General features: G+C 30.8%; 2 protein-coding genes and 1 long non-coding RNA gene across 8 annotated transcripts in view; 2 read left to right on the forward strand and 1 right to left on the reverse strand.

Moving 5' to 3' along the window:
• The window catches only part of LOC111688835 (probable elongation factor 1-delta), a 19,912-nt gene extending 7,446 nt beyond the window's left edge, over positions 1 to 12,466 (reverse strand). The window contains exons 1-2 of one of the 2 annotated variants that reach the window (XM_046945308.1): positions 12,283 to 12,466; positions 12,016 to 12,207 (exon numbers count right to left, since the gene is read on the reverse strand). In XM_046945308.1, coding sequence (XP_046801264.1) covers positions 12,016 to 12,207; positions 12,283 to 12,366 — 276 coding nt within the window. In that variant the 5' untranslated portion in view covers positions 12,367 to 12,466. The remainder of the gene's footprint in view (positions 1 to 12,015; positions 12,208 to 12,282) is intronic. The other variant, XM_023451349.2, reaches the window with a different exon arrangement.
• LOC124418586 lies at positions 9,195 to 12,050 on the forward strand. Of its 2 annotated transcripts, none has more exons than XR_006940086.1 (3): positions 9,195 to 9,474; positions 10,012 to 11,330; positions 11,415 to 12,050. It is a non-coding gene; the product is annotated as an uncharacterized LOC124418586 (long non-coding RNA). The 2 variants fall into 2 exon arrangements; XR_006940085.1 differs by having other exon boundaries at positions 10,068 to 11,330.
• A 5,569-nt stretch (positions 12,467 to 18,035) lies between the features above and the next one.
• LOC111677206 (calcineurin-binding protein cabin-1-like) overlaps positions 18,036 to 25,000 on the forward strand; it is a 637,283-nt gene continuing 630,318 nt past the window's right edge. For all 4 annotated transcript variants that reach the window (XM_046947473.1, XM_046947468.1, XM_046947458.1 and 1 more), the window contains exons 1-2: positions 18,036 to 18,194; positions 18,246 to 18,359. In XM_046947473.1, the coding sequence (XP_046803429.1) occupies positions 18,111 to 18,194; positions 18,246 to 18,359 (198 nt within the window). In that variant the 5' untranslated portion in view covers positions 18,036 to 18,110. The remainder of the gene's footprint in view (positions 18,195 to 18,245; positions 18,360 to 25,000) is intronic.

Genomic DNA, 25,000 nt, shown 5'->3' on the forward strand with positions numbered 1-25,000 from the left:
TTGATATTAATAAATAAAAAAAAAATAAATAAAATTAAAATAAATATAAACTTATTTTTATGTAAACTATCATTCTAATTCTTAATCGTGCCGGGAGGAAGCACACTTCTATATAATGTTTACTATCATTATATAGAAAAAAACTTTAACAAATGCTCATAAAAATGATAATAAACAAATGCTCATAAAAATGATAATAAACCCCTATTTTTTAGATTGTAAAAAAACAACGCCAAATTAAAAAATTAAAAAAAATGTGTGAAAAATAATCAGAACAAAAAATATAAAAAATATCTACAAACAATACTTAAAAAAAGTTGAAAACAACTTTAGAACAAAGAATATACATATATAGAGTCCGACCGAACTTCAAATTTCGTTCGGTACCGAACTTCGGTAAATTTGAAAGTTCGGCCGAACTCGAACTTTGTTCGGTTTTTAAAGTTCGGTGAACACGAACTTTTTCTTAAATGAAAAACGCATTTATGATTAAAAAGTAATAAATTTATAACATTTAAAACCAAATATATCCTGAATTTTTGTGAAATGCATATATTTAATACTTTTATTTTTGGTTTTTAAACGATCAGTTAAAAAGGCGTTCTGTGCCTATATATATATCGGAAATTTATTATACAGCCAGAATGTATGATAATTTCTATAAACAAATTTCTAGCATTTTTAAAACTTTTTGATGATGTAAAAATATGATAAATAAACATTTAATAAAAAGTTCGGCATTCGTTGTTCGGTCAAAACTTCGACGAACACCGAACATTGGCCGAATCTCACTTTTTACCGAACTCCGAACCCGTACCCGAACGTTCGGTCGGACACTATACATATATCAATACAAAACATTTAAAACTCATTTTTTAAAAATAATTTTCCCATCATTACAAAAATAACAGTGAAACTAAAAATTTATGTTACAGATAAGTACCAAAAAATTTTTACTCAAAACACTTAACATTGATTATTAAAAATTGTATTTAATTTAAAAAAATTATATTTTTTTAAATAACCCACTCCATCCAATAAATTATGTGGAGATTGTAGAAATGCCCTTAGGGACATTATCAGACAGTTTGTCATTAGATTGTGTTGGGTACCAAAGCACTGTAATGTGCATGGTAATGAGGTTGCGGACGAAATAGCTAGATTAGATTCGAACCTTCCCAGAAAACAATTTTTAGACATGTCTGATGTCAAAAATTTTCTGAAATAATTCTTATACTTTATCCGAATTTTTAACGAATAATATAAATTTCCTTTAGACATTTTACAGAATAATCGGCAAACTTTTTATTAGACTTTTCTGCACATTTTCTGAAATATGAAACGATTAACAGCAGACTTGTCTGCACATTTTCGAAAAGGAATTTTATTGTTACGGCAATTGTTAAGACTAATCTGCAGATTGAAAAAGGACAATTTTTATTCTTATATTATTCTTTAGACATAAAGGAGAATAGTCTGGAAATTTTCTGAAGTAAAATACAAAATGGCTTACGAATAATATCTGATAAATCAGCACATAATCTGAAGAGAATTGTTTTTGTAATTTCATTAGACAATTTAGCGAATAATATGAATTTCCTTTAGATATGTAACAGAATAGTCTGCACATTTTCTGATATATTTTGCTCAGTCATTTTATTCCCTTTTTCAGTTCTTTTGAAAGAAAACATTGCGACAACTTTGCACATTGCTTCTTTAAAAGGGAATTTAGTTTTTATTTTCTCAGTTGGTCTTTGGAAATCAATTAAACAACATATACATGCGTGATGATTATTGCTTAAATTTCTTTAAACTTTGTTAATACACAAAAAATTGCAAATAATATAATTTTTTATGGTTTAATTTTATAATTTTGAATATATGTATACAATGAACTCTATTTTCGTATATAATACTTTAGTATTATTGTTTAATTTTATTAATTTTAAAATTAATCTATAAGTTTATATTATTTATTTATGCACCATTAGGAAGCCAATAATAATTTAAAATTATTATTAAAATTAAACCATAATAAATTATATATATGAAAATAGTTTTAATCAGTCGTTGATCGCAAAAGTCATGCCACTTTCTTGTACTTGATCAGACTTTTGTACGAACTGTCGGACGTTTTATCAGACATTTATCCGACTTTCTTATATAATTATATAATCTGACCTTTATACGAATTGTCTGCTATTTTATCGGACATTTATCAGACTTTCTTATATTTGATCAGACTTTCGAACGAAATGTCGAAAGCATGTCAGGTATAGTATCAGTCTTTTGTCCAACTTTAATCAGATTTGTCAAAAATTCCTTCTGAATATCCCAAAGAATTTACATCCAAATTCGTAACGAATTCTGACCGACAACTCTGCACATTTTTCCAAATTTCCTCAGGCAAAGAGTTCCGAATTCTTAGCAACCTTTCATACGATTTTCGTAACGAATTCTGACGGAATTCGAATACGAAATCGGCAACTTCTGCAGATTGTCGGTACTAATTCGGCAATAATTGTTTAGTGGGTTGATATTGATGACAGGGAAATAATGGTAAAACCATCCATTTGTCACTATAATAGGACAATAGAATAGAATTCGCGATATCATTATCCATTCCTGGAATAGTAGATTGGATTGCAAAATATCAAAGGCCCTGTGGCCAAAACTTGATATGTAGTAAATTGCGGGATTTAACTCCCGCAATTTACTAGGTTTTGTCAAGGGAATTAGTAACTTCTTTGACTGGGTTTTATAGGGGAATATACATTCCCTTTATTATATATATATAGAGAATTATATATTTTATATGTATTTTCATTCTTGTGTTGTAGTAGTGTTTTGGATTCTCTGTTTTCTGAATCTTCACTTTATTGAAGGGAATCGCAATGAACCTTATGGTCTCCGAGTTTACATATATTGTTTCTACGGTATATAACCCTTCTTAACCTAACCTATACACCCACACTGTATTTTGCAAAATACACATAAAAGAACATGTGTACCATGTGACCAGTGTTGCCAAAACCTAATTGGGAAAAAGTGCTAGATTTTTTTCAAAAAAATGCTAGAAAGTGCTAAAAATAAAGAAAAAATACTAGAAAAAAGTGCTAAGAAAATATTGTTTTTTTCATTTATAATGGAACGAGTTTGACACTAATTTTAATTTTATATACAGATTTATTTATTTATCCATTACAATACAATTACAAATTATACTCAACCCAATTTACCGAGCAGGTTAAATTAAGATCAAAGTCTCTTGTAGGAATTGAACCGACAACTCCCAGACTGACTAGCACACTAACAAACATATAGCATATAGCATACCGAGGCACCCAAATTTATTAACTTTAACAATCCCAAAAAGTGGATTTTCGAAATCGATCTTTTAGAATTTTGCTCTATTTTTTGTACTATTTTCAACTGCATAAATATTGGTTTTAGCTTAGTACGCAAAACTACCAAATCCACGTATTTTGGGATGATTTAAATACGGCATTTAAAAATTTCAAAATTTCTACTTAAAACCAGTGAAAAATATATCAAATTTGTTGAAAATATTTTTGAAATATAAATTTACTGTTTCCCAAAATTGATTTTAATCTCAACAATTTGAATTAAAAAATCATTTAAGAAGTAATTCCAGAACTGGTCATTTGAAATTTTTGGATGTGAATATTTTTGAAATTGAGTTTAAAATTATAATGATATTTCGAATCAAAAAGACACAAAATTCAATTCTTTGTACAGAATATGTCTATTTAATAACTTAAAGTTTTTACTAATTTTAACAAAAATATTTGAAATTTGTTTTGAAATATAAAACCAATTTGTGAATACTATTCTTACAATTCCAAAAAATTGGAAAATTCTTAAAAACGTATGTACTATGCATTTTTTTATTTTTTTTTTTATATATTCTGGTAGTGTGGCGCGAATTTCTCTATAGTATCTATATTGAAACAATTATTGTTAGAAGTAGATTTTTTGGGATAATTTAAATAGCTCTAACAAATGTTTAGAATTTTTAATTACTATAAAAATCATATACAAATTATTTCTTTTGAATATTATACGAATCGATAATTCTACAAATAACCGGTTAAAACTTATTTTTATATTACACATATTTTGTAAACATATTTTTACAGGAAAAACTATTAAAATGGACGAAAAGTTTACATATTTTATGTAAAATATATTATAAATAGTGCTAAAAAAGTGCCAAAAAATATTTGAAAAATGCTAGAAAAGGTGATATAGGTGTTAGATTACATTTTTGGGTGCTAAATGACTTAAAAAGTGCAAAATTTAACACTAAAAGTGCTAAATTGGCAACATTGTATGTGACAGTGATCAGAAAATGCCATCTGTTACAATTGTTTAGCTAATGGTCATACAACTGAAAATTTTTGAATCACTTTTACGAGCAGATATTGTGGTGGTCCACATAATACACTTTTACACAACCCAGATTCAAGCCCGAATCCAACATTTGACCTTTACCCTCCACCTTTCTCCACCCTAACCCGATCAATAAACTGTTTTAGATAGCAGAACGAAGCTATTAGCAACAGCTGTTATTCAGATTAAAGCTCAAGAAGATTATTTCCTGCGCGACCGCTAATAGATCTAGCTTCTGATTACTCTTTTATTTCGGATCAGTTAAGACGTAGATTATGTTTACAAACCATACCCATATCAGCTGAAAAATCAGATGTGAACGAAGTTGTATCAAACCAAATGTGTGAAGTTACTCCGAGGTCCAATAATAAATATACCCGATGTGCGTAAGAATGTAAAACACTAAAAATATGCATTTAAGAACAAAATTAAAGAATGCCAAGTATATTAAAGACAATCAAACATTGAAAAAATATATACATAACGCTCATCAAAAACATTTTGATCATAGTCACATTAAACCCACACAATTAAGAAATGATAGATCTTCAACAACTTGCAATTTTTCACAATTATACAAACCCAATCGCATGACAATTGTTCGAGTTGATTTAAAATTAAACTTCCAAAAGAAAGCCAATAATCAAAACACAACCCAATTATTGCATTAACACAACCAATTCTTATAATGAATTATTTATCCGCCCATTATTAGCCTATAACTTACATTCAGACTAACACACTCATATACAGAAAATGCAGTTAGAAAGGAAATCGAAATGGATTCGGATATAAGAAACTACCCTAAACCCAAATGTAGCATATGCTGAATTTCCCAAATTAAAACCTTAATTACTTTGCTTTACATGTCTCCACAAAGAACTGGGATGATATCCATACTGCAGTTCAACTGCAATGGCCTTCAAAAAAAATTCCAATCAAAAGAAAGCAGACTGGCGCGGCTTCAGAGAATTCACCGAACGCATCTTCAGTGATTTTCTCTCCAACATTCACAATTTAGAGGGGAAGCTCCGTGAAACCGTCATTTCAGCAGCTGCTCGCCTGGTCGTATATTTCCACACTTTCCAACAGAGTAGCAATCCAGGTGATCCAAGACTCACCCAGCTAATCATTAAAATGCAGACATCCCCATTTCCGACTCTGAAGGATGCTCGCTAGCATTTTGCCGGCAATTCATTGAGCACCCTGAGACGAAAAAAGCGTTGTTCGCAAACTTCACATGTATCAAAGAAAATTTTGGGTTATCAAATAAAGTGCATGTGGTTAATGCATGAAGCTTTGAAGAACCGAAACGCGGTACAGTTAATCCAATGTAAGAGTGAAACGCAAAGCTCTCGAAGGCAGCGAAAGAAGGACGTCCTTTCTTACCCTTAAACGATAATGGCAATGACGCGCGTAGGTTTTTATTCTGGGATGATATCCATACTGCAGTTCAACTGCAATGGCCTTCAAAAAAAATTCCAATCAAAAGAAAGCAGACTGGCGCGGCTTCAGAGAATTCACCGAACGCATCTTCAGTGATTTTCTCTCCAACATTCACAATTTAGAGGGGAAGCTCCGTGAAACCGTCATTTCAGCAGCTGCTCGCCTGGTCGTATATTTCCACACTTTCCAACAGAGTAGCAATCCAGGTGATCCAAGACTCACCCAGCTAAACATTAAAATGCAGACATCCCCATTTCCGACTCTGAAGGATGCTCGCTAGCATTTTGCCGGCAATTCATTGAGCACCCTGAGACGAAAAAAGCGTTGTTCGCAAACTTCACATGTATCAAAGAAAATTTTGGGTTATCAAATAAAGTGCATGTGGTTAATGCATGAAGCTTTGAAGAACCGAAACGCGGTACAGTTAATCCAATGTGAGAGTGAAACGCAAAGCTCTCGAAGGCAGCGAAAGAAGGACGTCCTTTCTTACCCTTAAACGATAATGGCAATGACGCGCGTAGGTTTTTATTCCCCCAGAGCTGAATTACGAATGTTAGCACATTTCGAACTTAGGTTTTCGACAATCAGTTTCGCCTATATGCTACTATATGACTATTACTGTTTAAAATGACAAAATTATAAGTTTTTGTTAAATTTTTTATATTTTTCTTTAATTGAAATTGAATTTTAAGTGAAATTTACATGGCAACTCGAAACTGTACATGACATTTGTATACAACTTTCCAAAGCGAATTCATACAAGGCGGTAGAAGTTCTGCAACAACATTTTACACGATTTTTTTTTTTTTTTTTTTAATTTTAAGAATTATTATTTTTTTTTTTTTTTTTTTTTTTTTTGTAAAATTTTTGTATTTTATTAAAAAACAAGTAAGAGTTCTATATTCGACTGTGCTGAATCTTATACACCCTTCACCATGGTGTGTTAAAAAACCGGTATCAAAAACTCCTCTTTTACATCACTTACTTCGGACTCAACATACTTAATTTCATGTTTCTAGGTTCAATATTATAGAAAATTCAAAAAGAAACTTTTGTAGAACGAAAAAGTGCCAAAAAAATCCCCCTTGGTGTGTTCTCCTCTAATCCGGGATCTATATTCTTAATTTCATATTTCTAAGTTCATTATTATAGAAAGCTCAAAAAGTACCTTTTGAATAACGAAAAAGTACCAAAAACTTCCCTTTTACCCTTCGCGACGGGTAGTCATCTTGACGCGATGCGAAGGCTTATGTGTGATGACCCATGCAGGCCGTGCTGGTAGGGCTACCCATGCCAGAGGGGCTCATGACGAGCATGGAATTTGTCCCCAATGTCTATGAAGATCTTTGAACATGGTGGTGGATACGTAATGGTATTATGTGATTTTTTCTTTTTTGTTTGACATGGTCCTCTATTTCGATTGAGGGAAGATATGACTACAAATATTCCAAAATTATAATTAATTGATGCTATGCTGAATGAGAAATAGTACTTTTTAAGGGAGATTCCAACTATTGTGTCCTCAAAAGTGCAATTTTTTACATGACTTCAATATTTCTTACTCCAAAAATAGGTGTTATTTTTTTATTCCTTCTTGATATTTTTCTAGTTAAAACTTATCTTTTTAAATGAGATTATATTAAATTGTAATAATAAGCCTTAACATTACAATTTGTGTCGATTTTAATTTGAAAATTGTCTACAAATTGTTAAATTTTTGTATTTTTGCAAGCTGGCTCTATTTTTGTCACACCATTTTGTATAGTTTAATTTAAAATTTTATTATAATTACGAATAGCGACGCGTAAATTATTGCAAAAATTATGGTATTATGTATATTCATAACTGATAAATACAAAATTTCAGTTAGTTTTTCCAACGCAATTCTTCATTGAAGAATTTTTAAGTAAAAAGAAACTTCGAAAGATGAGGTGGGCTCTATATATATTGTTTTCACATAATATTAAAATATTTTTCTTATGTCTAAAGATCATAACATACATAGATTTAGTACATACTTCAAAAAGATTTAAATATAAAAATGGTTAAAAAATTAAAAGATATTAAAAATTCTCCAGGACATTAATGTTCTCAGAACTTATTTTTTAAAATATTCTAAAAAAACTATTTTATTCACATAAAATATATATTTACTTGAATACAAAAAAGTTTAGTCCTTTGTTTTTTCAATCGAACAATATTCCGAAGTTTAAGGGGTTAAAGTTGTACCCATATAGTATACATATAGGCGAAACCATGGTAATGAAGAAAACAAGGTAACTAATAAGAATTAATGAAATTTATGTTTTGTAAACAATTAAAGAAAAAACGTTGCCGCACTTGTAGTATTTAGGAAATTAGAAAAAAAAATCATTTAAAATTGTGTGCACTAACGATATTTTTATAAAAACGGTCCAGACCACATTAAACCGACCACATTAAACCCTACAAGTTCTTGTTGAAATGCCAAGCTAGGCTCCTCGCTTGCAAGAGAGCATACCGACCCTTTTGTCGGTATACCGCTTTCAACCTGCAAACGCTCGATACGTGAAAAACTATATGAGCTTGCGCAAAGCAGATGGTCGACTGAAGCCACCTGCAGACAGGCAAGGATTATGTGGCCATCTTACGACCCACAAAGATCCCAAGCCCTTTTCTACATTTCGAGAGTTAATCTACGGAACTTAACGGCAGTGGTAACTGGCCACTGGCCTTTCGGACTCCATGCAAGAAGACTGAACTTACCCAGTAACGACTTCTGCAGGAGCTGCCAGGATGAAGAGGAAGAAGAGAGTATAACTCACTTCCTCTGTCATTGTCCTGCCCTAGCTGATCACAGAATGGGTCTGCTAGGTAGCTACTTTCTGCATGACTTAGCGGATCTATCGGAGGTTAATATCCGGAAGATAGATTCCTATATTCGTGCGACAAACTGGTTCGGTGGAAACCAGTGTGATTAGGTTGAAGTGTACTAATACGCCGACCGTTTTCACTCGTTTCAGGTATCACAAAGGGATCAAAATACTGGACCCAAGTGTGTCCCCAGTGATGACATCGCGAGGACGACCTGCCTACCTAACCTAACCTTCCCTTTTACGGATTCTCACCTATTCAGACTGTACATACTTAATTTCATATTTCTAGGATCTCGCGATAACAGGGGTCCTCTAAAAACTAATTTCAACAAACATACAGACAGACAGACGGACATGGCTTAATCGACTCCGCTATCTGTAAGGATCCAGTATATACTTTATAGGGTCGGAAAATTATATTATAGAAATTACAAACGGAATGACAAACTTATATATACCCTTCTTACGAAAGTGAAGGGTTTAAATATAATGATATAAAAACGTGTGATAAAAATATATTCTGAATTGTATCGGCAGATTAATTTGCAAAATTGAAGTGAGTGCCGAAGTCAAGTAAAATTTAATTTTTATGAAAAATAAAGAGACTTCTTAGTTAACCTCTTTCTCTACAAGGTGTATATATAACCGCTGAAAGGCAATGCGGACAATTGTAGAACTAGCAAGATGTTCTCTATGAAGTAAACATTTCAATAAGTTTTTATGGGCTGAAGAAATTAATCATGAAAACTGTCAAGAAATTGTAAGTTTTGAAACAAAGTATAACAAGTAGTCCGACTCTTTGACAGCAGTACCTAACTCTAAGCATGTGTTAGTGAAAAAGTACCTAAATCTAAATATGTGTTAGTAACAAAAATGTATATGTATTGGTGCATTCTAAACACACAGAGTTTTATAAAAAAAAGTTACAATTTTAAATTTGTTCGAATTTTCAATACCAAAAATTGAAACTCTGTAAAATAAAATTCAACAGCAACAAAAATGAAATGTCAATAAATTAACAAAAAAAATTTTCCAGTTCATGAAAATTAAACAAAATTCTAAATTAATTAGTTCTTTTAATTAAGTTCTTTAAAACTATTTTAAAAAATTGCAGTTTTCCTTAAAAGTGGGTAAAAAAGTAAGTTAAACATTTGAGTGTTTTGACAAGTTTTAATTTCTCGTAAGAGTGTCGAATTCACAAGGTACTCGTAGATGTGAGAGAGTAATTTCTTATATGTAAGAGTCGGACTACTTGTTATACTTTGTTTTGAAACTAATAATATAAATGTACAAGTAGACGAATGTATTCAAGATGTAGAAAATGTCTAAGAAGTTGTTTCAATTTCATCTCAGTCTGAAAATCCAAGCGTTCAACTAGAAAATTTTGAAAATGGAAGTGCTAATACCAGAAGAACAAATACAAAATATAATTTGGCCCAATCCAAAAAATAAAATTAACGTTGATGAGATGTTTCTTTCTGTAATGGAGAAGGACTATTTAGAACCAATTACATATGAAGAAGCTATAAAAACTAGAAATTCAGAAAAATGGAAACTAGCTATGAAAGAAGAATATGACACGCTAATGAAAAATAAGACCTGGAAACTTTGCAAATTACCTGAAGGAAGATAATTTATAGATTGTCATTGGGTATATAAAATCAAATACGATACAAAGCTCGCTTAGTAGTTTACCCATGAGCATGGTCTCGACTACGAAGAAACTTTTAGTCCTGTGGTAAAGTCTGACTCTGTTCGTCTTATGCTAGCAGTAGCAATATCTAAAGGAATGTCGTTAACAAAATTTAATATAAAGACTGCTTTCCTTTACGGTGATTTAAATGAAGAAATTTATGTATATGAGTCAACCCCTTGGATTTATTAAATAACATCAAAAGGTTTTCTTACCAAAGAAAAGTCTTTATTGATTAAAGCAAGCTCCAAGATGTTTTAATAAAAAAATTTGTGAAATTCTGGACAAATTTAATATGAAAACAAGTAACAAAGTATAGTCGGGCTTGGCCGGCTGTATGATACCCTACATCAGCATATATCTTGAAAATTACCTAGATTCCGATTTATTTAAGCAATATATTGACGAAAAACTTATTTTCTAAAAGAGGCTTTATATGGGTAATAGGAGCAAATGTGAATCGATCTCGATAAAATGGGTTGGATAGATTTGTATTTATATGATATTTATAAAATATATATAATATTTGTCTGTGCTAAATTTAACTGCAATAACGGTGCTAATAAATGAATTGTGGATATTCAAGTCACTTTCTGAAGGGTTCTTTGTGTGGGGGCTAGGGTCAAATGAAGTCCGATCATTTCGAAATTCGCAAGGTCATCAAGGCTTGTATAAATCATAGTTGTGCGAAAGCCAAGATTTCAGATTAAAATAATAAACTCAGAATCTATATTTCTTAACCAACGACAGTACATAGAGTAGATTATTAAGAGATTTTCGATGCAAGATTGTAATTCGTTATCTACGCCTTTGGAACCAGGATGGATAAAAAAACCATCATCATCAAACAAATGCTGCAAAAAGAATTATACGATATATTAAACGAATCAACCATGGCTTGCTCTACCCAAAGCAAAAAGGATGTAAGTATATTTAAAACTTTTTCTGATTCTGATTATGCTGGTGATATTGAAAATCGTAAATCAACTTCTGGAATTTTAACACAGTTGGGTGAGTGCACAGTTAGATTGAAATTTCAACGACAACGAACAGTTGTACTATCAACCACTGAAGCAGAATATATTGCTGCATGTGAAGCTGTAAAAGACATCGTTTGGACGAAATGTTTTTTGAAAAAAATAGCATAAAACATTGATGGAAATGTTTTATATTTGGATAATCAAAGCACAAATCCTGAATACCATAAAAGGGCCAAACATATTGATGCGAAATATTACTTTATACGAGAAAAATTTAAGCTGTTTTGTTAATTATAAAGAACAATTAGGTAGCAGATATATTTACTAAACCCCGTTTCAAAGCCTGTTTTTAAAAATTTTCGAAAATGTTTTAATATTGCTTCTGATTTTGTTAGACTAGTATGCAAACTTTTAATATTGTTTTTGTATAATATAATTGTAACACTAAAGGGAGGTGTTGAATATGTTTTTTGTATTTACTGTAAATACTTTGTATGATAAATAGTCAACAGTTCGAATATTGTATTTTATGAATTGTATACTTTTTAAAAATTGTCACTTCAATAAAAACCTTTATATAAAAAAGGAAGGGTGTTATAATATTAATTTGAAATGTATGTCTAATTACTTGGGATCCTAGCGACATTTCTTTTTTTTTCTCAAATTTTTGAAACTTTTCAGTCTTATCCAACTTATTTCTAGATGTTATACAATCAATTTTTTTTTCATAGTCATGTTTATCACTTAAAATTTTGCCATATCGAATTTTTGGTATTTTGTCGAGTTTTATATATTCTACGCACGACTCGAAATATATATCCTAAGCAGCATGAAATTAAAGAATTTAATCAATTACTTTATCAAGGACCCTAATTGAATTTAAACAAACATTTACCTGGCTAAGCATCTCATAATATTGCTTTTCAGCTTTGGCAAATCGCGACTTCTCCCAATATTTTTCTCCAGCTAACATTGCCATAATTATCAATTCTACTGCACGCACCAAAGAAATCACACAACGTGTAAAGTTTTTTTGCAAATGTAGTGTGGCGTCCAGTAAACGAACAGAGTTACCAATATTTGAATAACAAATTCTAGGGATTTATAAATTGACTTTATAACATAGAGGAATTGACTCTTGTCATATCGAAGTTGTCTATCCTAAGCCCCTGTCTATATTAGACAAAAATTGAATAAACCTAAAAAAGTCTAATTTTTTGTGTTTATGTTAATGCATATGGGTAACAAAATATTGATTTTATTAAGACAACTCACAAATAATTTTATTGAAATAATGCTATATTTTATAAAAACAATAAAAATTATATAAAAGTTTTGTAAATAAACATAAATATCACTAAAATTTATGTTTAAAATCAATTTTATTTGCACGAAAATAAAATTCTAAACAAATTTTATAATAAACATTTGTCTGTACCTGCTAATTTTTTTATCATGATAACAATTTAACGTTTAACATAACAAATATTTGTCTAATAAATACAGGGCTAAAGGCGAATAGGTAATGTATAAATTAACATAATGTATTTTTTTTGTATTTAAAATGAATTATATATATGATATGAATTATACCAATGAATTGTATTTAGTATTATAAGTAGTTATAAGTTTTCTCTCCTTTCTTTCGTTAAATGAAAATCGCGTGTTTTTAAATGATTGTAAACACTATTCTTAACATTGTATAAAAAACTTATGTAAAACTTAAGGAAATGAATTAAACCGTTATAACGTTGTTCAAAAAAGCCTTCAAGGCATAAAAATATAAAATTAATTAAAAATTCAAACCAACAGTCAAAGGGTAAGCATCTCTTGCTAAACCAAATAAATTGTTTTAAATAAAAAACTAATTCCTTTGGTTTTTTCTTTCTTTTCTCAAGCAACTTATAATTTCTTATTCCTTGAGAAATTCTAAGTTGCAAAATATTTATTTATTTCAAATAAATATTTTATTAACAAATTCCCCATTTGTACATGATCCTTCTCTCCTTCAGAGGTTGAACCAGGGGCTTGGACAAATTTAGAAGAATTTGAAGTTGTTCCCATCAACTGTTTGCCGACGGAAAATCAAGCAAGTAAAACAAAAGCTGAATCAGAGTGAGTATTCATGAAATTTTTATGTTATGTGAAAAAATTGCCAATAATAAAAGTATTGTACTAAGCCAAAATTTTATAATTTGCCAAAGAAAAATTAAAAAAAAGAAGAAAGAATTTTCGTAAAAAAAATCTGGAAAAGTGCCGTAAAAAGCTAAAATTTTTTTATAAAATCTAGAAAAGTCCCGTGAAAATCCAATTTTTTTGTCTAAAAAAAACAGGAAAAGTGCCGTGAAAATGCCTGAGTAATAATAATAATCACATTCTCTTTAATCTGCTTCTAATAAAAAATTCTGTGAAAAATTAAAATTTACTGATAAACGAAGATTACTGATATTAAAAGAATATTAAACGAATTAATTGTTCTCAATAAAGCAGAAAGTAATCTTAACATAAAAATATAATATAGGAAACTACATTACAAGGAAAATACATAGCGACGGAAAATTTATTAGCAGTTAAGAGGAGTTGGAATAAAGAGAAATTATTTACAACTGTATTAATTTGTAGTGATAGTGAAGTTAAAACTTTTCGGTGGCGTGTTGTGCATTTTTATGTCAACTAAGAAAAAAAAAAAAATAAAAAGAAATTAATTCTAAGATTTCTGAAATAGAGGTCTTGAAAATCCAAATCTCTTTGGATAAGGCAATTTAAGTGCACAGTGAAGAAAAAACAAGTCTACATAAAATCCAAATAAGGTTTTGGAAATGATAAAAAAAAAAATTTCTCGGAAAAAAATAGTTTCTCTTTTATAACATTTTTATATATACGGCTATAGTAACATTGTTTGTAAAAAAAAGTTTGTTGTAGTACACACCCTACAACGATGAAATCCGGAAAAAATTTATGCCATGCGATTTCTACACTTCCAACTTAGTGTTCTACATAGGTTTTTATCGTGCACAAGATCGTCCGATAGCACTTATATATTATGTTATATATACTGCTATAGTAACATTTTTTGTAAAAAAAAGTTTGTTGTTGTAGTACACACCCTAGAACGATGAAATCCGGAAAAAATGTATGCCATCCGATTTCTACACTTCCAACTTAAAGTTCTATATAGGTTTTTATCGTGCACAAGATCGTCCGATAGCAGTTATATATCATTTTATATGTACGGCTATAGTAACATTTTTTGTAAAAAAAAGTTTGTTGTTGTAGTACACACCCTAGAACGATGAAATCCGGAAAAAAGTGTATGCCATCCGATTTCTACACTTAAAGTTCTATATAGGTTTTTATCGTGCACAAGATCGTCCGATATCGTTTATATATCATTTTCTATATATAACCATAATAACATTTTTTGAATGTTTTTTATTAAAGGTATTTTCAGACTACAATACTGAGTATTAATACATTTCATAATAAAAATATTATTGAATTTGGTCGGTATATCAAAAAATCTGTAAGAAAAATACATAAATATTCCAGACATACTCTTTATCAATTCTTACCTTTATAAATTCAACTGTGTTCTTAAATTTTTCGTTAATGTTTAATTTATTTTACTTGCCTGTTTATTTTTTTCAGATGAAAATTGTTTCTAACGTTTCTTTTTTTAATTACAACTTTGATACATATGAAAAATTAGAAATTTTTGAAATTTTTCAAAAACTTTAAAATACGGTCGGTATGTCATAAAAATTAGAAGTATTTTTTGTCATAATCAATCCAATTGTATTTAGACTACGAAATTGTATTATACTTCATGATTTTCTGACAAGTATTAATATTCAGTATTGTAGTCTGAAAATACCTTAAAAGGCATTCTGTAACGATATGATCCCAAATATATTTATATTTTATCAGATTTGTTCCTTTCTACATTTATATACATATTTTAATTGATCAAAAATATTTTTTTTAATGCATTCATGAAAATCAATTTTTTTGAATTTTTCCACTTGCATAAACACATATTGAAAATGTAAATAATGAAAACGAGTTTTTGCGTCTTTTCCACGTGCAGAAACAGATACTTGTAACCAAAAATAACTCACCACACCAAAAAAATGTTTATTTTGATAAAACAGCTGTTACGGTTTGTTTTATTTTTCGTCGGGTTGTTTTCTTATGTGCATGTCGAACTCGACTTTTCAAATTTTCTGATAAAAAGTTCGTTTTTTCAAAGTCGATTTGTAAAACCCTGCTTTTATTATTTCGTCTAAAGTAAATTAATAAAGTAGCGACATGAGTTGTTGTATAACAAACGTATACAAAAACCACAGGCAATTTGTTTTTATTCGAAATACTAACTTGTCAAAATTTGTTTACAAAAATGAACCAATAATTAATGGAAAATATGGCATTATTGTTGTAGTTTCCAAAAATATGTTGTTATTTATATTAAAAGTCACAAAGTTTTCTTTATTTTTTAAAAATTAGAACATTTTTAAAAATATTATACACTTAAAATACACTTTTTCACATTAAAAACAACAAATTACTCAGAAATTTGTACAAAAGCAAGCGTTGAAATGAACACAAATATGGCAACATAAACATTTTTGACAAATAAGTCCACAAATAGCAAGTTCAAAAAAAATAGTCAGCTGTTCAAATGTGTCTACATTATAAATTTACTTTGATTTCGTCTTGGTGACCACCCAGTGTACACTTAATAAGGTAGCCTCGTCGCTACAACAAATACAACAATACAAAAACAACAGGCGATTTGTTATTGTAGAATAATCCCATCTGTCAAAAAAAGCTGTGTGTGTAGAATGAAAAAGCAACAAATAAACACAATAAAAATATGAGTTTTTAGCAATTATTTAAATTTTTAACTATTAATATTAATATATTATATTAATTAAACGTGGAATGTCTGAAAATCATAACTATATCTATTGGGAAGACCAATTTTCCGAATTAAACGTGTTTTTTGTGAAAAGTGATTGGTCGTGTTAAAAATAGTTGAAACTGATTTGGAACGTATGCCGGAGCTAAAGATTTTCTTTTTTTATCAAGAGAGAAGGATAACAAAGACATTTAATCACGATTGACCTAGAAAACTCCTTTAAAACCATAATTTTCTTCACTTTTTAAAATTTTTACACCTTTTGCGATTTTTTTCTATGTAAACAAACAGGAATTTTGACAGATAAGATTGTAAAAGCTGATGATCAGCTGTGCGGACGAGGCTACCTTATTAAGTGTACACTGGTGACCACCCTATGTCTATCGCCTTGCAGTGTTGCCAACTTAGTGCTTTTAGCACTATTTGCGGTGCTTTTTGGTGTGCCAAACGCGGAAAATTTTGCTCATGGTGCTTTTCTTCAAAAAGGCACTAAAGTGGTGCTTTCTAATTTTATGACAGTGCATTTAGTGCTTTTTATACCCAACATATACCCAAGATGAGTGGGGTATATTGATTTTGTCACTTCGTTTGTAACACATTGGTCGTATATATTTTGGGTCCTTATTAAATTCTAAGGAGATCTAACCATATCCATCCGTCTGTTCATCTGTCCGTCCGTCTGTCTGTTGAAAGCACGATAGGGTTAGAACGTAAAGAGCAAACGAGTTAAATTTTTCCACAAATTTTTATATGGTTCAAAATTTCTCTACCAAATAACATTAATACTCATTACCGACTTAAAAATATTCGACATAAATATGTTTTATATAAGCCAAAATCTCTCTAGCAAATTTTACGCAATCGGTCCATAATTGACCCTACCCCCACATATGGTCACCTTCAAAAATTGATTTTAACGCTCATTACTGACTTAAAAATACGTGTTTAGCGGAGAAATTCGAAATAAACTACTTTTATACAAATGTAATCTTCCTACCGAATTTAATTCGGATTTATCGGTAACGTACCCTACCCCCTATTAAGGTCCCCTTAAAAATATGAGTACAGCGATGAAAATTGACAAAAAATAAGTTTTATATAAATTTTTTACACAATTGAATCTATTCCTCATATATAAAGCCTCCATGATTACTTCATCGTTGTACTCGCAATAAAAAGATTTTTATTATAATTCTTTATGCCGAATTTTATGACGATTGGTCTATAACTGACCAACAAAACAAAATCTATGTACAAAATGTACAAAAGCAAATATTCTTCAAAAACAAAAAAACAAAATATTCAAAATACTTTAAAATAAGTTATAAGTTTTTAAAATTTTACAATTTGGGTGTGGGTACATCGGTTGGCCAGTTGGTAGTGTGCCTGTCAGTTTGAATGTTTAATGACATTTTACTATTTTTAAAATTCTCATCTTATTTATCTAATATTCGTCAAACATTAGTTTTAGTTCTTACGTTACTAAAAATCTAACTCACACCGGTGAAAGACTTTAGTATGACGCATGTTTTGTTTTGCAGCCCAATGCTCTAAAAAGCGAATTTTGGAGTCTTGTAGGGAATGAGCGAAATAATGTGCAATTTTTATTAAAATAAACAATATTTGACTGAAAAAACGTTAGTGCTTTTTTACCCATTTTCAGTTAGAAAATTACGCTTTTTTACCCCTTTTTAATTTTTTGCGCGCGTTTTGCTTGACCAATGTTGGCAACACTGTCGCCTTGATTATCTTCATTAGTTTTGTGTACAAGGCCGCAGAATGTTCATATCTTATTATCAGTAAAAATGATTAAAATTGTTGCTCTTAATGATGAAGGTGAAGACGAATCTACAGAGGAAGAAGAACATGTAGTTACACGGGAAGCTCAGGTTTGTGGTGTTATTGTTAGATATCCAAACATTTATTTATTGTTGTTACAGGAAACAATTGCTGAGAATGAATATATTCGCGCTATTAAATTAAAATCTGAGGGACACATCGATTTATGTTTAAACTTGCTTAAAGAATTACTCCAAACTCAAGTATTAAATGAGGTAAATATTATTTAAAACTTTTATTATTTACATAGATATTTTTGTATATATTTAAAATTTTATTCATTTCATAGAGATCACAGATCTAGATCCTTAAATGAGTTAGAATGGTTGTAATTTTTTTTGTTTATTATTATTTCTGTAGATTCGGTATTCCGCCGTACGCAAATAAAGAAATTATTTGGATTACCTTTTGTACATATAAAAAATACAAATGCTTTAAGAAATCATAGATTTGACGGGTGGCCTTTTTAAGTAAGCCTTCTATCAGCTCTCTTACAGAAACGAGAAGGCAAGCACATGGCAGACAATGAAACGCCTTGTAGAATTGAATGTAGCGGGTTGCGCTTTTCAACTGGGAAATTGTCTGACTCTTACATTCAGAAAATTACTCTTATTTGTGCGGTTCTCCTTTGAGAAATTTAAATTTTTCAAAACACAAGTTTACCTTACTTTTTTTGACCACTTTAAAGGATTGCAGGCGAAACTACGATTTACCCGAATAAATCTGTAATTTTGTATAATAGTTTTATAGAATTTTTCACATAAATTTTTATTTACTTTTCTTAAACTAGACAAACACCAAGTGAAACGCTGTCAAAAAGTATTTATGTATGTAATACTCCATTTACACACTCTCTAAAATCTACAAGATTTCATTTAAAATCTTTTTACAATTCTAGACCGTTTATAGCATAAACTTTATACCAAAATATAATAAGTAGTCCGTCTCTTTGACAGCAGTACCTAACTCTAAGTACCCTGCCAACAATTTCTTTCTAAATTGTAACCATTACTTTACAGCTTAAAGTTTAAAACAATCTAATTAAATATAATCTGAGTTAATGAAAAGTAATCCCGTTCGGAAGAAACTGTTCTGACTGTTTAATACTTACTTGATGAGTCGATTTCGTTTCAGTTTCAAGTCATTTTTATGACATAAAAGTGCATAAAAGTAGTAAATTTCCAGTTTCGCCATAACAACAGAGAAAACTGGAAATTATTATAATTTATTACAAAATCTGAATTTCACTATGTATCACACAACTGATCACAATGAAATAAATATATTTACTGAAATGTGAACAGTTTTTCTTCTGAAATTTGAGAGCAAAAATTATTCTGCGTTAAATGATATTGTTAGAGTATTAAAAAGTGTTCGTTTTTGAATTTTCCTTTTGGTATTTTAAAACGCACTAAAATGTAACAAAATTATGATCAAAATTAGAAAGTAATGTATATATTTTGTTTTTGTAATTTTTTTTAACTTACCACTGAGAAATATAATATTGAGCCTTAGGCTCAGTATTTAATATTTGTTAAAATTAGTAATATTAAGTCCATTTTAACATCTTGATTAGTAAGAGAAGAAAATGCCAAGTTGGCTGAATGCTTAACGGATTTTAATGCATTTTAAAATAAATATAGTGCACCAATGAAAATTTGCATGAGAATGCATCAGAATGTTCAATGGTTATAAGTACTCATGTTAATGACATGCTATTATTCTAAAAATGAACCCATGGTTGGTTGTTTAGGCTACAATAGATACCTGTAAATAAATTAAAAGAAAAGAAGAAGAGGACATAGAAAGTTATGGTAAGAGAGATAGTGAAGAGAAATTAGTGGTTATTAATAGTAGTAGACTACACTGAAAGACAGAGATAAGATATTCAGAGAGAGATTGTAGTACATAAACGGAAAAGAGTCTCGAACTCGAAAAGGCTACTAATCAGTGCTATTTGACTTTGTGTCGTCAAACCAACCGCAATGCCTAATAAAGGCGTTTAGGTTATCTATTTTAGTCCCTGATAACTCTGAGGTGTCTTCCAGAAATCGACGTCCCAGATACCGAAGTCGGATGTCCTCCAGTGCCGGACAAAGAAGATGTTCTATTGATTCCTCTTCTTCCTCATCTTGACAGATTCTGCAGTAGTCATTATAAGGTAATCCAAGTCGACAGCTTGATATAGCTGTCCAGTGAAGACAGCTATATCAAGCTTCAAAGATCGATTTCACTAATTTGTGTTTTAACCCCCATTTTGTTCCTATAGCTTTTTTGCAAATGTACATTGCCGTTATGGCTTTTTAGAACTTGCTATGATGTTGAGTTTCCAGGATAATTTGCTATCAAGAATAACCCCTAAATATTTAGCGCTATCCGAAAGTGGTAGTTCAACTCCGTTCAGACGAGGCAGTGTAAAAGCTTCAATCTTATACTTTATAGTAAATAGTAAAAGTTCGGTTTTGCTCGGATTCACACCCAGACCACTATCGATACTCCATCGACTTAGTGTTCTGAGTGCAACTTCCAGCCTCTGTGATAATGTATTCAAGTATATTCCTGATACTGCTACAGCTACAGTTTTGTATCTCATGGAATCCAGTGTCTTGAGCAAGCAGTTAATGTGCTGTGCCCATATTGGAACAAATGATCCGTTGTTCCAGAAGTTCTCCTATAAACCTTGTAGTTGAGGCATCTATGTATATTAAGTTTTTGCAGAGCTGATAGAATTGTGGCAGGTTTTACATTGTTAAAAGCACCTTCTATGTCCAGAAAGGCTACTAACGTGTACTCTCCAAATTCGAGTGATTTCTCTATGTGGCCAACTAGAGAATGTAGTGCAGTCTCAACTGATTTGCCTTTGGTGTATGCGTGTTGAGAGGCGATAAGAGAAACGGATTCAGTGACGTTCTGATATGAACGTCAATGATTCTCTCTAAGGTTTTAAGCAGAAAGGAAGATAGACTAATCGGTCTATAGTCCTTCGCTTTGGTCAGGTATGTAGGACCAGATGAAGCTTGATCCTACATCTACATCTGGCTTCGATTGAGGGTTGGAACACTCCGGCTCAGCCAGGAGGGCCTTTGCCCAATCTAGTGAAGATTTCTCGTCGTTCGTAAGCGCATCGACCGACTTGGTCCCAAGACAATCGATCAGTCGCAAGGCGGCACGTCTTTGTACGAAAGCCTTCCTTTAAGGATCTTTGTGACAAGAGGGGTTTTCGAGAGTCGTGAGGGCGGAAGAGGGAGCAGTGGTTGGACCTGACATCGAGTTCGACGGTCCGACCTGTCCGGGAGCCGCAGTGATCACTGCTTGGTCAGTAGTGATCGGAGTAGGGGCGTTTGCCGGCGTACCAGCGAAAGCTAAAGCAGCAGTTGAGGTGCTAGCCACGACGGACAAGACATCCTCGCTGCGTTCAACCGGGCTATCACTAGAAGGTTGGATAGCCGGTTATTTGCAGTCCACCAGCTTGGGTTTCTCCAGCTGGTATTGTTTTTGTTGATTGTTGTTGTTGTTTTTTGTTTGAGGAATTATGCATTTTGTTCCCACGAGTGAGCACGTAAGGGGATGGACGCTATGCTAAGAGTTATAACCGATCCGTACCTTGGCATAGGAGGGTAGCTGTTAGCGACTAGTCTTCTTTAACCACTGACCAGCCATTCAGGTTATCGGCACTGCTACCAACAAATCTTACAAGTGGGGAATAAAGAAGATTGGGAGAGAGAGGAATAAAGATAGAATTGGAAAACGTGGGAGAGGGGAAAACAGTTTTGATCCGCGGATTTAAGTATGAGACAAGAGAGAGATTGTCATATAATTTCATGTATCCGAAATTAAACTCAGATAAGTAACACACATGTATATGTGATGGTGCAGTCCAAACCAGCCAAGCGCAGAAAGAAAAACTGTTATAGTTGTGGTGAGAAAATACTAAAAAAACACATAGAAGAAATATTTCCAAATTACGATTGTTATGATAAAATTTTTTAACAAGTAAAATTATAAAACATATTCAAAGAAGAAAAAAATGTTTATTTCATGACAAAGATTAAATTTTTTAATATAAAATGTTTAAAAAAAAGTATTAAAAATATTGTTTTTATGTATTTTTATTATTATGCATTCCTGGAAAGTTTTTGGAGTGTACGAGTTTTTGCAAGTTATTCTCTTGTTTGCAAATGTTGTTGTTTTTAAAAATTTTGTTTGCAATTTCTGAAACAAAGCGACATCAACCTACTTTGTTAAATGCTGCCAAGCAACTAAAGTTAGCTTTTGTAATTTTTACGCTCTTGCTATGAGTTTTATTTACGATCTGGTTGTTTAGAACAAATTAGAACTAACACACATATTTTATAAAAAATTAAAAATTTTAAATTTGTTCGAATTTTCAATACTAAACATTTAAACTCAGTTTTTAAATTAATATTCAATAACAACAAAAAAGAATTGTCAATAATTAGAAAAAATATTTGTTACTAGTTTAAGAAAATGAAAAAAAAGTGTAATAAAATTATTTAAAAAAATGTAGATTTGTTGTGGTTTTTGAGTGTTTTGACAAGTTTAAATTTCTCACAAGAGAGCCGTATTCACACGACACTCATACATGTGAGAGAGTAATTTCCCATATGTGAGAGTAGGACTACTTATTATACTTTAGTTTTTAAATACTATCATAGAATATTACTATACAAGGTCAACTCTCTTCGAAAAAACCTAACTCAGCTGACAAAGAAAAACCAGACTATAAATATGTATTAGTAAGATTTTTTAGAAAGAAGTGTTATTGTATAAAAATCTTTTTACCACACATAAATTGCTCGCATAGTTGCATAAAATCGGTCAAAATAATAATTCAACTTTTTTATTGCATTTTATTTCTTAAATCATTATATTTTAAATTGTAGATTGTATTTATAAAAGCATGATAATATTTTTCAATCATTCTACATTTGTTAAAATGTAAAATTCTTTAATTTTTTCGATTTTCATAAATTTTTTTACTACTTAAAAAAACCACTCTGCACCTAGAATTTGAAATAAGAGAAACAAAAATGAAATGTCAAATAATTAAAAAATTTAAATATAAAATTAAGCCTTTATAGTGACTATTTAGTTCTTGTTCAAGTTCGATTTATGGTTAACACTTGTTATGATAACATATGCAAATACTATTTTTTGCAACGTTAGAATCTTATTAAGCTCCGCTTTATTTACAACTTTGTTGGAAGATTCTAACGAGTAATCCCTTAACGGTACCTAAATATTGTTTGCCACCAATTTACGTTTTGTAAATTAAAAAACACTTCTTTTCTGATCGACATAAGCACTGCGTGCTCTTGGCGTTATTGCTTCAACGAGGTAAAATAAAAATAATAAATAAATACAGAGAGATCTTCGACTCATTAAATTTGCAAATATTTTGTTTTATTTTCATAAAATCTTGGGAAATTGTGGTGGAACTGAATAGTTCCTGTATCCAAAATTAAACTCAAACGTTTCATTTATATTATTGTGTCCGAAAATTTCATTCAGTTACTATTTCCATTTCGTTATAAAAACATTAGCTGTACGATGAAACAAATATTAAACTTATTGCATAATATTTAAATAATGTAAAAAATAACTTTTTTTAACACAATTCCATGAAAAGGTAAACCACGACTGAAAAAATAAAACCTTATATATATAGTATATAGTATATACATATAAGTTTGTCACTCCGTTTGTAATTTTTTTCTAATATATATATATATATATATATATATATATATATATATATATATATATTATATTATATATATATATATATATATATATATATATATATATATATATATATATATATTATATATATATATATATATATATCTTTAACAAAAACTCGTACACTCCAAAAACTTTCCAGGAATGCATAATAATAAAAATACATAAAAACAATATTTTTAATACTTTTTTTTAAACATTTTATATTAAAAAATTTAATCTTTGTCATGAAATAAACATTTTTTTCTTCTTTGAATATGTTTTATAATTTTACTTGTTAAAAAATTTTATCATAACAATCGTAATTTGGAAATATTTCTTCTATGTGTTTTTTTAGTATTTTCTCACCACAACTATAACAGTTTTTCTTTCTGCGCTTGGCTGGTTTGGACTGCACCATCACATATACATGTGTGTTACTTATCTGAGTTTAATTTCGGATACATGAAATTATATGACAATCTCTCTCTTGTCTCATACTTAAATCCGCGGATCAAAACTGTTTTCCCCTCTCCCACGTTTTCCAATTCTATCTTTATTCCTCTCTCTCCCAATCTTCTTTATTCCCCACTTGTAAGATTTGTTGGTAGCAGTGCCGATAACCTGAATGGCTGGTCAGTGGTTAAAGAAGACTAGTCGCTAACAGCTACCCTCCTATGCCAAGGTACGGATCGGTTATAACTCTTAGCATAGCGTCCATCCCCTTACGTGCTCACTCGTGGGAACAAAATGCATAATTCCTCAAACAAAAAACAACAACAACAATCAACAAAAACAATACCAGCTGGAGAAACCCAAGCTGGTGGACTGCAAATAACCGGCTATCCAACCTTCTAGTGATAGCCCGGTTGAACGCAGCGAGGATGTCTTGTCCGTCGTGGCTAGCACCTCAACTGCTGCTTTAGCTTTCGCTGGTACGCCGGCAAACGCCCCTACTCCGATCACTACTGACCAAGCAGTGATCACTGCGGCTCCCGGACAGGTCGGACCGTCGAACTCGATGTCAGGTCCAACCACTGCTCCCTCTTCCGCCCTCACGACTCTCGAAAACCCCTCTTGTCACAAAGATCCTTAAAGGAAGGCTTTCGTACAA

This window comes from Lucilia cuprina, chromosome 2 (assembly GCF_022045245.1).
Source record: "Lucilia cuprina isolate Lc7/37 chromosome 2, ASM2204524v1, whole genome shotgun sequence".
Lineage (NCBI taxonomy): Eukaryota > Metazoa > Arthropoda > Insecta > Diptera > Calliphoridae > Lucilia > Lucilia cuprina.